Source organism: Selaginella moellendorffii, unplaced genomic scaffold (assembly GCF_000143415.4).
Source record: "Selaginella moellendorffii unplaced genomic scaffold, v1.0 SELMOscaffold_57, whole genome shotgun sequence".
Taxonomy (NCBI): Eukaryota; Viridiplantae; Streptophyta; class Lycopodiopsida; order Selaginellales; family Selaginellaceae; genus Selaginella; species Selaginella moellendorffii.
This window is the reverse complement of record NW_003314318.1, coordinates 433,998-446,261: the sequence shown is the minus strand read 5'-3', so window position 1 is coordinate 446,261 and position 12,264 is coordinate 433,998. Positions and strand designations below refer to the sequence as shown.

At 48.7% G+C, this 12,264-nt stretch overlaps 4 protein-coding genes across 12 annotated transcripts; 1 reads left to right on the top strand and 3 right to left on the bottom strand.

Annotated features, from left to right (window-relative positions):
• LOC9654479 lies at nt 1-2,290 on the top strand. The gene is made up of 4 exons (XM_024688242.1): nt 1-465; nt 520-1,164; nt 1,223-1,411; nt 1,468-2,290. Exons 1-4 carry the CDS (start codon nt 1-3, stop codon nt 2,023-2,025), a joined length of 1,857 nt encoding a protein of 618 aa, XP_024544010.1. The 3' UTR covers nt 2,026-2,290.
• Nucleotides 2,291-3,321: 1,031 nt separating this feature from the next.
• On the bottom strand, nt 3,322-7,054 carry LOC9654478 (putative potassium transporter 12). 6 transcript variants are annotated; one of them, XM_024688356.1, is made up of 11 exons: nt 6,811-7,054; nt 6,513-6,744; nt 6,208-6,447; nt 6,096-6,146; nt 5,775-6,035; nt 5,617-5,720; nt 5,442-5,556; nt 5,124-5,378; nt 4,077-5,069; nt 3,943-3,999; nt 3,322-3,891 (listed from the first exon to the last, which is right to left on the bottom strand). In XM_024688356.1, the coding sequence occupies exons 1-9, from the start codon at nt 6,985-6,987 to the stop codon at nt 4,078-4,080; spliced, it is 2,427 nt and encodes an 808-aa protein (XP_024544124.1). In that variant the 5' UTR covers nt 6,988-7,054; the 3' UTR covers nt 3,322-3,891; nt 3,943-3,999; nt 4,077. The 6 variants fall into 6 exon arrangements, with proteins under 6 accessions (XP_024544124.1, XP_002983217.1, XP_024544123.1 ...); XM_002983171.2 differs by having other exon boundaries at nt 5,668-5,720; XM_024688355.1 differs by having other exon boundaries at nt 5,668-5,720; nt 5,775-6,146.
• Nucleotides 7,055-7,091: 37 nt separating this feature from the next.
• On the bottom strand, nt 7,092-8,844 carry LOC9654477 (protein FEZ). Of its 3 annotated transcripts, XM_024688406.1 has the most exons (7): nt 8,636-8,844; nt 8,555-8,574; nt 8,305-8,481; nt 8,149-8,236; nt 7,907-8,050; nt 7,541-7,836; nt 7,092-7,473 (listed from the first exon to the last, which is right to left on the bottom strand). In XM_024688406.1, exons 3-7 carry the CDS (start codon nt 8,323-8,325, stop codon nt 7,159-7,161), a joined length of 864 nt encoding a protein of 287 aa, XP_024544174.1. In that variant the 5' UTR covers nt 8,326-8,481; nt 8,555-8,574; nt 8,636-8,844; the 3' UTR covers nt 7,092-7,158. The 3 variants fall into 3 exon arrangements, with proteins under 3 accessions (XP_024544174.1, XP_024544176.1, XP_002983216.2); XM_024688408.1 differs by lacking the exons at nt 8,305-8,481; nt 8,555-8,574; nt 8,636-8,844 and having other exon boundaries at nt 7,907-8,109; nt 8,149-8,186; XM_002983170.2 differs by lacking the exons at nt 8,305-8,481; nt 8,555-8,574; nt 8,636-8,844 and having other exon boundaries at nt 7,907-8,091; nt 8,149-8,186.
• A 110-nt stretch (nt 8,845-8,954) lies between these two features.
• LOC9654476 (BTB/POZ domain-containing protein At5g48800) lies at nt 8,955-11,508 on the bottom strand. 2 transcript variants are annotated; one of them, XM_024688405.1, is made up of 4 exons: nt 11,093-11,508; nt 10,971-11,026; nt 9,644-10,849; nt 8,955-9,539 (listed from the first exon to the last, which is right to left on the bottom strand). In XM_024688405.1, exons 1-4 carry the CDS (start codon nt 11,238-11,240, stop codon nt 9,012-9,014), a joined length of 1,938 nt encoding a protein of 645 aa, XP_024544173.1. In that variant the 5' UTR covers nt 11,241-11,508; the 3' UTR covers nt 8,955-9,011. The 2 variants fall into 2 exon arrangements, with proteins under 2 accessions (XP_024544173.1, XP_024544172.1); XM_024688404.1 differs by having other exon boundaries at nt 10,971-11,040; nt 11,093-11,507.
• Nucleotides 11,509-12,264: the final 756 nt, after the last annotated feature.

Below are 12,264 nucleotides of genomic sequence, written 5' to 3'. Positions count from 1 at the left end.
ATGGAAGCTCTAGCATTGGCGTTCTCCTGGTTGCGACGCGCTCCAGCACAGGCAAGCGGATTGAAGATCCTCCTCCTTGAGGTGTACAGCTCGCTCGTTTCTGTCATTTTTTCTTGTTCCTTGACATTTTTCGCGTGCGGGCAGACTCCTGCAGCAACAGCGGACAAGGAAGCGGAGGATTTCCCAGCACTGCCCTCGCAGCTCGAGGCAGTGATTGACCCACCAGCATCAAGTGTTCCCGAGTATGATGCTCCTGTACTTGAGGAGGATGACGAGCATGACGTGCAAGAGGTAACTCCAGATGTAGTTAATCTTCTCTTGCAGTCGGTTGCTCCAATCGAGCTGGAGGATTCGTCCTTGCCAGCACCACCCTCGCAGCTCGAGGCGGCGGCAGCATCAAGTGTTCCCGAGTACGATCCACCACCATTACCTGTACTCGAGGATGACAACCATGATTCGCAAGAGGTAACTCGAGAGCTTAGATGGTTTGCCTGGAACCGCACCAACCTTTTCTTGCAGCTAGAGGCGGTCATGGTTGGCGCTGAGGATTCAGTTCGGTATACTCCTCTCGGTGGCAAGACGCTTGCAATCGACGACGACGACGACAACCTGAGCTGGGAGGATATCGAGAGCTTCTTTCGGACCTGGACATTCCCGTCGGTGCGGCTACCGTCCAGAGCCGATTTAGATCTAGAGGTGGAGGAACTTAAGAAGCTAGTTGGAGAGTGGACTTGGAAGCTACCGACAAGTCTTCAGTCGATAAAGGAAGAAATGTGGAGTAGGCTTTTGAACGCGGGCTTGGAGGAGGACGAGGTGACGTCCCAGGAATTATGGGAAGAACTCAAAAACTTCCTGGGGTGGCATCGAGTTCCAGTTACCAGTTCCCGACGGATGCTTCTGGAAGCAGCGCCAGGTCCTCCTATCTTCGTCTCCAACGAGAATGGACCTTCTCTGTTCCGCTGGGTGGATCGCTGCATAGCTCCACTGAGCGCTCAACAAAATGAGGAAGAACAAGGTGGTGTTTCATCACCACCAGCTTCAGTCTTTTGGCAGAGGTTGAGAGGCGATGGCACCAGCAGCGTGAGAAAGCACAGGAGGCCTCCAGACAAGAATAGTGAAGGACAAGAACTTATGGCAGCAATGGACGAGGAGTCATCCTACAAGGTATGTCTCTGTTGACAGGAATCAGATATGTATTCGTACTAAGATCTACACTGAACAGGTGCTAAAGTCTCATGCGGCAGCAGGATCTCGAAAGTTGTTGAGGCAAGCTGATGTTTCATCGACACCAGCTTCAGTCTTTTGGCGGAGCTTGCGAGGCAATGGCGTGGGAATGCACAGGAGGCTTCCATACAAGAACAGTGAAGAACTTGCAGCAGCAGCAGCAATGGCCGAGGAGTCATCTGACAAGGTATGCCTCTGCTGACAGGAATCAGATATATTCGTACTAAGATTGAATTTGAACAGGTGCTAAAGTCCCATGCAGCCACAGGATTTCCATCTCAGAAGTTACTGGCTGGCGGCAGTGGTGACACTAAGGAAGCTAGTAGCAATGCTTCACCACCACCAGCATCGTCACCACCTTTTATGTGGCGGTGGTTCCCTCGAAGCTTGGGCGAGGATGGTGGGAAGGCCAAGAGGATCAACACCGAAACGTTTCAAGAAGCCAAAGAGACTTCAATATCGAGCTCTCAGAGTTTAGTGGATGACGTCGGGGTGGGCAGCAGCAGCGGCAGTGCCAGTGATTTCATCGAATTATTTGAAGGAGAAGGCATTAGCAGCAGTGATGCCTTCCTGAACTCGCTATTGGAAGGTGAAGGTGGCGGCAGCAGCAGCAATGCGTATCTTCAGCTGGCTTCCTCCAATGATCTCAACTTGCAAGCGACGGCTGTGGCAGCAACCCCGCTGCTTCTTCCAATCCTTGCCGGGCTGCTGGTTGCGCTGCTGTTCCTCGTCGTTCTCTACTTCCTCTCGGTGATCAGGAGGAGGTGGGGGAGGAGGAAGAGAGAGCTCCTGCCTCACTGAGTTCCAGCTTTCGATGCAAATGCATCAGGACGTGCAGTGGACGGGATCATGTTGCCGCAGGCATGGATCAAAACTTGAAGCCGGTGGCTTAACACTCCGTGATGCTCAGGGAGTGATAGAACTTTGGTGGCAGGCTGGAGAGAAGGTGGCTCTAACGTCATCAAGGCAAGAAGTGAGCGGAGATATATTACAAAACAGAGGTCACTGGTGGTTCCGGAGCTTTGTCTGGTCATACACAACTTTCTACACCGATTGATGGTGTAAGTGCAAGCTAGAAAGATCATATACTGACTGTTTGTAGCATTTAAACTTTGCTGATTCAGAAAAAACAGTTTTTGTGTTTTCTTCAGAGGCTTGATGGGAAACAAAAGAAGTAGCCAAGACTAGAAGTAACATGATTAGCACCTCTTCACGAAATGAGTTACTACCCTGTGTGAGAAGCAAATCGTGGAAGGAAGCAAGTTACAATTCCAGTAGCTTTGTGTCGCAATTTAAGTTGAGCTACAGTCAGGATCATGATAAGCCAGTGTATCTCATACAAAAACTGGCAAGCCGCCAGATACCTGTCATCTCCAGCGGCAGTGTCCATCGCCGGAATTGCCAAACGGTGTGGAGCTGGACAAAGGCTCGGAGTTTGACAAGCCACAAAAGAAACGGGATCCTTCAAGTTCTCAAAGAACCAGCCACTACGTGAAGAACTTTTCGCACAAGCAGCACGAGTTCCTGGGGTGGAACACAAATGGGTAGATCAGGATTCATGTGCTCCATGGAAACATCCATCAAGGATGGTGAGACATGCGTAAGAAATAATCGTAAACTGTGAAGATATGAATCAAGTTACAAGAGCACAGTAGTTATCTCGATTATAAGATCTCCTTCACTACTTCTCTCTCGCCATCCAGCCGAAATATCACAGGGACTCTTAGATTTAACTTATTGACCAAGCATTGGACCAATCAAGCGATATCTGTATTTGCAGAAGTGTCGAGAAAGGCCGGTAGATGTTCTTGTCCCAAGTCCCGGCATCCATGTCGTAGGAGACGTAGGTCTTCATCTTGTGGGAGCAAAAATTCAGGTAGCTCCCAGCTTGACCAGTGAACCTGAGATCACCAAAATCGATCACATACTCGCTCACCACACCAGGTTTCAAGTTAAACTCTTCGACTTTCAAATCAAACTCCAAGATCTGGACCTTACGCTCGCGGGCACTAACATTCACTAGATAGAGCTTGGATTTCCAAGAGACGAGATGATTCCTGCCATCACCGGGCAAGGCGCGATAGGAAAAGCTATTAGTTGTGGTGTCAAACTCGGTCACTCTCGTGCGTAGAAGATTCATGTAAAACATCTTGTTGTCTATCACCACAGGGTTTACCGAGTATTTGGCTTCTTCTAATCTGAACCAATCTTTGTCCCCGCGTGTGAAGGTGAAAGTTTCCAAGCCCCACACCACGATCTTGCTGTTGAAGATGTAAGCCCTGGACCAGTCACTCGAAAGCACGAACGGAATCTCTTCCCACTGGTTGAGGAAAGGATTCCCAAGGTACAGCCTCCTCTGGAGTGTGGAGCAGGCCAGCATGAAACGCTTGTCCTCCGAGACCGCGCACAGGCAGTCGGGCTGCGGACCATCACCGCGTGGCGCCCATCGCATCATCTTGCCGCTGCTGTCCACGAAGCAGTTGTCCTTCGTGAAGAACTTAGCACTGTCCCTGTAGCTGCTCTTGAAGCTGGAGCTGTCCATCGCTGCTTTCCACGCCTTGCAAACGCACTTGGCAGCCAAGAGCGACGAGTAGGGCAGCTTGAGCAGTATCTCCTCCACAACCTCTTGTGGCAAAGCCATCGTTGTCTTCCTCCTCCGCCCCATTACTGTAAAATATATACATGAGAACTTCCCTTTTTCGACAAAAAGGTACTTACTCTTAATGCTTCTACCTTTGGTTATGTGCAAGCCATTTAGAGTTGCATCTCTGCCACCTTTTTAAAACCGAGGGAACCGCAACCGCAATGTTAGTATACATTATACAAGCTCTGCGCGATATCAAACGTTTTACCTTATACGAAATAAGTCATCCCAATCCTCAGCAGCTGGCCGGGCGGAATGTTGAGCGTCTCGGCTCTCTGCTTGCAGTTCCTCCGGAGGAACGCGTAGAAGTAATTGATGACAAGCTTCTTAAGGAAAAACGAGTCCTTTCGAGCTCTCACGTCGCCGTGGCCGAGTAAGTAGACGATCCCGGTCTCTCGGCACTTCCTCAGCAACGCCAGAGAATCGTCCTCGCTCACGGACGAGCCAGCCTCCTCGTCGTTGTCCGCCACCATCAAGTCCTCCTCGAACTCCCCGGACTCCACCCTTCTCAGCAGAAGCGGCGTGCACAAGCTCTCGTTGTTGGCGGCGGCGGCGGCATTCTCTGCTCGTTCCAAAGCCTCCTCCCGAGCCTCGCGGCGGATAAAGTTCTCCAGGCACTCCACCAGCAGTTGCTCGAATAGCCACGCCGTCTCGGTTCGCATGTCCCTGTATCCATACCTCACGATGCACCTGTACATGTGATAGCTCTTGGGGCCGATACGCCTCACCACTATCCTTTCGTCGCGAGGAACCGTCGCGACTGGCACGTATCTGATGCAGACAAACACCAGCACCGAGTGAATTGCAGGGAGGTAAGTGATAAACCTGTGGAAAATCCCCGGGACGCCATGGACGAGCTCGTTGTACACCAGTCCCAAGCCGGCCACCCTGACTGTCCCGAGATTGGAGCCCAGCTGAGATATCCAGTCCATTGGAAGCTTGTGCCTCACTTCGTACTTGTGCTTCATCTTCGTGCCGTAGTGCCATATGTACATGACGAAGAGGAGACCGGCTGCGAGAACTAGTGGAACCCATCCACCTTCCGTGACTTTGAAAAGAACAGATGACAAGTACGCCAGCTCAATGGTTCCGAACAGAAGGAAAAAACCCAGTGCTACGAGGACATTGATCTGCCAGATCATTAACATGATGAGAGTGACCAAAGAAGTTGTGACGCACATCGTGGCAACCACGGCAATACCTGGAGAAAGTATGCGTTTGGCAAGGCAAATTCATACAAGAAAAACGAACTTACCATATGCGTTTCCAAGTTGAGTCGTGTCCTTGAATCCTGCCGTGAGAGCTACAGTCAGGATCATGATAAGCCAGTTTATCTCAGGTATATAAATCTGCCCTGGAAACCGCTTTGACGTGTGAAGAATATGCACCCGAGGAAAACATCCCATTGATTCTGCCATCTTCATAACGGAGAAACTTGCTGATATCATAGCCTGGCTGGCAATAACAGCAGCCATAGTTGCTATTACGAATACAGGCCAGAAGATTGGACCTTCAAAAAAGAAAAAAAAAATGTTCGTCAATACTACACTCTACGAAAACAACACGTGTATACCAGGAATCGATTTGTAAAATGCCTCGCCCACATGTTCGGGATTTCTTATAAGATACGAAGCCTGTCCACCGTAGGCTAAAAGCAAACACGGAAGCACCACTGTTGTAAACGCAATCTGCACAAAAAGAAGACAACTTAGTTCCGGCTTTAGTATAAACTGAAAGATACAGTAAACACTGAGGCTTTCTGAATACATCCCAGAAAAGGCCATTCCGTGCCCTGAGACCTGAATAGATTTCACAGAAAAGTGGCCAAGATCAGCAAACATAGCTTCGGTTCCTACAGGAGAACCGAATCAAAACAGAACGTCTTGGCAAACACAATTATGGCTACCTGTAATGCACAAGACAATTCCTCCCAAAGATATCCATGCAACCTTCCCGTTCCTCTTAAAGTAGAGATAGATGTGCCACGGATTGAGAGCTTGGAAGACCCTCATGTCTCCTCTGCTCAAATTGTAGAGTCCAATGACACCAATTGTAAGAAACCACAACAGCAGAGCAGGGGCAAAAAGAAACGCCACTTTTGACGTTCCAAAACGCTGCAAGCTGAAGAGGATAACCAGGACCACAATGGAAACAATAACAACGACATCTGCAGGCACGAAAGAAAGAATTAATGCCAAACATAAAAGCATTGTGGAGAAATTATTACTTTGGTCCATAGTTGGTACTGCCACTTTCAGACCACTGATAGCAGATAGAACTAAAGCAAACAAAAACAGAGAAAGCAATCCCGTCTGTAATTACCAGCAAAGAAAACGTACCCGAGATCGCTGGTGTAAGTGTTCCATCTCCTATGATCATACAGGTTCCAATTAACGTGATAAGGAGCAGTAAGTTCTTCAGAAGCCCACTGTTCTCGAGCTTCTCTTTGATCCACAGGGCCCGTTCCAGCTCTTTGCTAGGAACTTGCAACTTATAAGTCGAGAGCTGACGATCTGTGGGATGAACCACGCTGATTTTGGCATACCGAGAGATCAAAGAGTACAGTGCAAAGGTACCACCTGAAAATACGAGAACGAACACAGAAATTTCTTTTAGAATCTCTGGAAGAACTGTTCACGCTTACCTTCGCCATTGTCGTTTGCTCGCAGCACCACAAGCACGTATTTGCAAAGCGGGATGAGAAGCAAGGTGTAGAGAATAAGCGACAAGGCCCCGACGATATCCTTCTCCGGATTTGGGATATGCCCGCCAGTGAAAGTGCTGCTAAAGACGTACAATGGCGACGTCCCAAGGTCGCCATAGACGACTCCAATCGATTGGAATGCGAGCTTGAAGAGCAGCAATCCAGAGCTAGACTGCAAATGCCGCAGGCGCATCGATCAGGAAATGCGGCAGCTATAGATTCGAAATCCGCGACTGACCTGATTGTGAGAATGCATCCATGGAAAATACGCGGCCTCCTCCTCCAAGGAATCGTGCCTGGAGATCAATCGCTTGAGCCGCCGGCGCAGATAATCCACCCCAGCCGTGGAATCCTCGTCGTCGTCTGATGACGAGATCCCGGCGGATTGAATCTCAGGGCTTCCACTCCCGACCATAGCCGCAAGAAAGAGTCCCCCCCTGAAAGAACTTGGAAGAAGCTGCAAAACCCTAGCCCTAGAAACAGGGGAAGGTTTTGGCACTTTTTAACATAAAGGTCGACTAAAGGGCAAAGGAAAAGCGTGCTTTTAAAGTATAGAATGTACACTATGATGGATGGATGTGGCAAGCTATGAAGCTACCAAGTCCATAAGAGCGGACAATTCCCACGAAGACGAGGAAGAAGCACTGGATCCAAACGTCGAGCACGATGGGCTCTCCTCGCTATCGACCAAAGGATTGGTCGTGTCCATGAAACTCTCGCAATCCAGGCTTGGAAGTGGAACAAGCACAGTCTTGATCGCGTTGAGCTGCTGTTGCTGTGGAATCGATGGAGACTCGAGCGATGGCTTGTCTGTTGCGGGGAGATCCGGGGTCCAGGAGTTTGATGGAGCTCGTCTCACCATGGAGCGCTTCTTGAAAATGCGACAAACAGCCCAGGATTCCTGGAAGAACGATGCCAGTGATCAGTGAACTAGCTTAAAAAAGAGAGAGAAGAGAACTTTCCAGTACCTCAAAGACTGGAGGGCGTTTTTTGGATGGATCCTTGGTAGAACCAAGGACTGGAAGTCGGAACTCGTGCATCACCCAGTCGGTCTTGGTGCCTTTGGCAGCTTTGCCTTTGTAGAAAACCAGAGATTTCTTGAGGCCAATGCATTTGGATCCGTCGCTCGTGTAGATGGCACGGTCCGGGCCCGTTGCTTTCCAGAATCCCCCCTTGGTCACTCTGTTCGGCCGCGTGCTGTTTCGATACTTTTGATCCCTCAAGCAGAAGAAATACCAGACGTTCTCTCCAGAGACCGCCATGTCTGGCAAGAACAAAAGAAGAAAAAACCAAGTTAGTATCACCGACAAACCCGAACGAGAAAGCAAACTTACGTGGGAGATCCCATGGATCATACTTGTAAATGTCCAGCTGCGTGATCACCTCGAACGGCAGAGTTTTGTGCTGGACTTTCCGGTGGAGATAAAACCCAACGAGCTCCTCGTCAGTGGGATGGAACCTGAATCCCGGAAGAATGACTTCCGGCATCACATCAAAGTGATTGTTTTGATTTTGCATCCTGTGCGCTTGCGAGGAACTAAAAAAAAGGATTGAAAACACAGGGCGAGTGTTTTACCTCTCCATGCGCGGCTGGATTGGATACATATAAGGAAGCACAGCTCCAAACAGTGGAGGACTAAGATGCTGCTAATCTTGTCGTTAAGCTGGAGAGGAAAAAACAATCCAGTGAGAACACTGGAGCACAAGGGAGAAAATAAAGACAAGCAATTACCGGCCGAGCATATCCCTCCATTTGCTGTGTTGTGATAGATCTTTCGGAAATTCGGATAATGACCAGCAAAGACTCCGTGCGAAGTTTTCATGGAGGAAGAAAAAAACGAGAGTCGACTGTTCTTAAGAAGAACAATCGCGCTGAAACTCGCTCGCTGCTTTCTTCTCTGCGAGATTCCTACAGGGAGACGTTAAAAGAAGTTTGGCTTTGAGATTCACCTGAGACATAAAAGCACAGAGATGTTTTTTACCTGAGTTTCACCACTCTTTGCTGCAAGGGTGTGCTACTTGTAAGAACAGGAACTACGAAAGAAAGAAAAGAGTTTTTTTACCGCCTCGTGGATAACTCCTTTCATCGTTTATGATGTTCCTCTCGATACGGCCGCGATAGATCTTTTGTCCAAGACCATTCCTCTTGAGGATCTAGTGGCCAGATCTTCCAAAAGCGCTGTAAAATCCACAGAAAGAAGAGCTAGATGCTGCATTGATCCGAAAGAGAAGCCCTAGAATGAGCTCTTCCCTTTTCTTGACGATCTAGGGGGCCAGATCGCCGAAAAGCGCTGTAAAATCCACACAAACAAGAGCTATGGAGTAGAAATGCTGCTCAGATTGATCCCGCAATGCGCACTGATCCGAAAGAGAAGAGAGGGATTCTAAAAGAGCCCTAGAATTTGAAAATTTTGGGGGCAGTGTTCTAGGGTTTTACATTCACGAGATGGAATGGCGTCTCCTCCGGCTGGAGACGCGCGAATCCGGCGTCTGGGGCGCCGCGACGTGCGATTGATTCCTCGATCCGAAAGGATTCAATCGGCTCAGCCTCCTCGACACGGAATGTAGGAAGTTGTGCGCCGTGGAGCTCGTTTTCTCCATCTCCTGCTTCATGCATACGTGCTCCTTCTCCAGCTCGGTAAGCCGCATTCTCATCCTCGCGACTTCCAGCTTGAGCTCGCGATTCTCCCTCCGGATTGACGCGTAGTGATCTCTGGGCGAGATGGCGGCGCTGAGGGCACCGCTGCCAAGCTTGTGGTGGAAATGCCCAAGGTTGTCTCCCTCCATCATGGACGCCGCCATCGCTGCCCGGAGCCTCACTTGCTCGAAGTAGAGCACCTGGACGACCACCTGAACAGGTAATCTCTCGTTTTGCGCTGCGTGAGAGCACGCCTCTTGCGATAGCTTCTGGACGTCCATGAGCTTACAGATTTTTTTTCTTTCTCCCTCCGAAAGGTTGGAATGGGCCTGTTCAAGCGGACAAGCGAGGAAAAACGTTTTTTTTTACTTGTTAGAACACACTGAAGAACAAAGCACGTAAGTTAAAAAAAACTTTGAGTTGTTTTACTCACCTTGAGATAGATGTCGATTGCTCGGTACAATCCATCGTTGACAACTCTTGCGTAGTCCGGGACGAGCTCGGCCAGAGCGTAGAACTTGAGGAGCTTGAGGTTTGTATCGGGAGCAATCTCCGCGAGGTAATTGTCTATGAGCTTTGCGACTTTGATGGCTGCGCTTTGTGACGGGGGACTGGTACTCTCAGATTCGTAGCCGCCGGCTTGAGAGTCTTCCTTCTCCTTGTGCTGGAGGAAGTTTATCACCAGTCTTTGGACGACGTCCACATCGAACAAGGTGTCGCAAGTGAAGGACATGGATGGTATGAGTAGATCGTCCAGTGCTGCCTGATCCATTTGCATTCCTATTCTTTGCTCCAGCTCGATGCGGCAGCTGATGGATGCGTCTAGAATTATGGCCGAGCGAAGCAAGCCAAAGAGGAAGCTGCAGCTTATAGAGTTCTTCTCGCAAGGTAGCATGCTTGTAAGTGTTTCCACTAATGCTCGTTGTTCCTGCTCCAGAATTGAAGGAATACCAGAGTCGTGAGCCGTTGCTGCTGGCGCTAGTTTCGTTTTGTTGTGACTAGTCACGGGCTTCATGTTGAGGCCTTTGAGGTATCTCTGAGCGTAGATTATCAGCGCTCCTCCAATGCTTTCGTGCAGCAAACCTCTGGACATCATTGCCGCTAAGGTACGCTGGTAGAAGTCGATTCTCAGAATTGCCAGATCTTCTGACCACCAGTGATCTGTTTTACAGCTTTGAACTTGGCTGTCAATCCATCCCGAGCTGCCGTTGTACTCCATGCTTGAAGATAGTTGCTCTCTTGAAGGTAGCGAGGCCGTGGCTATAGCTGCTACCGCATCAACGCATCTGCTCACAATTTTGAGCTCTTCTGCTAATGGGACGAGGTTCTCACAGTTGTGCAATACAGCTAGCGATACAGAGAAATCCTGAATGACGACTTCGTTGAGGTATGTCTCGGTGCGGACCACCAAGTTTCCTTCTCCGTAATCGTCAGTCATTTCGAGGTAGTGAGCAGCACACCTCAAGACCGCAACATTTGCAGTGGTAATCTCGAAGTTGATTCCATAGCAAAACTTGGCTACCAGCTCGAATACTTCTGCACCACCTGGTATTTCCAGTAACTTGATTTGTGATGGATCTAAGTCTCTTGTCTCCACAACCAGCTTCCGTATTCTTCCACTCCGTGACACAAGTGGGAACTGTTAGCACATTAAACAGGCAAGTTTGAGAAAACTTCAATAGTTTTGTGGGAGTTCTGTGATTGCTAATGGTGCTGGAATGTATAGGAGATAATGGACCATCGTGTATGAATTCACCCACCTTGTGGAGTGCAAAGCTCGTACCGGCAACTTCCACGGATATATCTGTTGGGACATCTGATGTCATTACCCTGGAAGGCAAGAACACAATGAGAGACAAAGTAAGCTCCGATCAATTGCTACCATTCGACAGTGCGTTTTGCTGCTGTGACTGCAGTGGCTCCAGTTGAAGCCGCAGCTGCTGCCGCTGCTGCTGCCGCGGCGGCGGCCGAGGAAGAAGAGAGTGAGGATGATGATGTCGAGCCACGCTTGTGCGACGAAATCTTATCATTCCTTGCCATCTAAGCTATAGCTTCCAATCACTCCAGGTATCTCTCAAAGACGACTTTGCATCCTGATGCTTGCTTTGTGCGGCACTTCTTTTGCGAGACCGCAGCCATTTTTATATCGTCACTGTCGTCTTTGCTGCTACTTGCCTCGATGGACTCCTCCTTTTTTCACTCCCTGCTTGTTTAATGATGCTGACCGATTCATAGGAATCGAACTTTTCTTGCGGGAAACTGTAGAGGATTCTATATGCTTTTTCTTAGCCAGTGGAAAAACTTCCCTGCGAGGGAGGTGATCCTCCAACGAAAAGCTCCACGGGGCATGGATCGATTTCCGAGATTTGTAGCACCAGTTTTTCGAGGTTCGTGTTTTCAAAGTCTTAAAGTTTACTCTTAGAGTATCTTGTGTTGTGTGACAGGCTTTCAATCCCAGCGAACCAATTTCTCTGCTAGCCGGCGCAAAGAATCCATTTTCAATACAAGTAGTGAAGACGAGATTTCTCCGACTAAAGATTCGTGGCGAGTGGTGCTGGCATTCCAACTGGGGTTCCATGTGAAGTTCCAGGCTTAAAATTCTCCAAGCCGAGTATTCTACCTTGTCAATTCTCGTAGTTTTTCTTAAAACGGGGACGAAACGTTATTGTCCCAACAGCACACCATGTGAGGTGTTCCACTGGAGCTTAGATGCTTAAGCACATGTTTAGATGTATAATATCTTCACAGTACAGTGGTGAATCTCTCCCGCTGTCACGTGAAATACCCAGGCTCAATCCGTGCGAATGCCAAAAGTATTTTCTTAGTGGTTGGCATGTCCTAGATTTCACATTTTGATTGCTTTGATGATCTCATGAACATGGGATTTTAGTTTATAAGCTGTCCAGTAGCTACTCAGAATGACCATCCAAAAGAAGCCTCTTTCAACGGTGGTAGAGTTATTCCTTCCTTTTTTCGCTTCGTTTTTTTTTATTTGAGTCAAAAAAAAAGAAGAAAACTACAATCTATTTTATCTAAAGAACATTTTTTAGATTT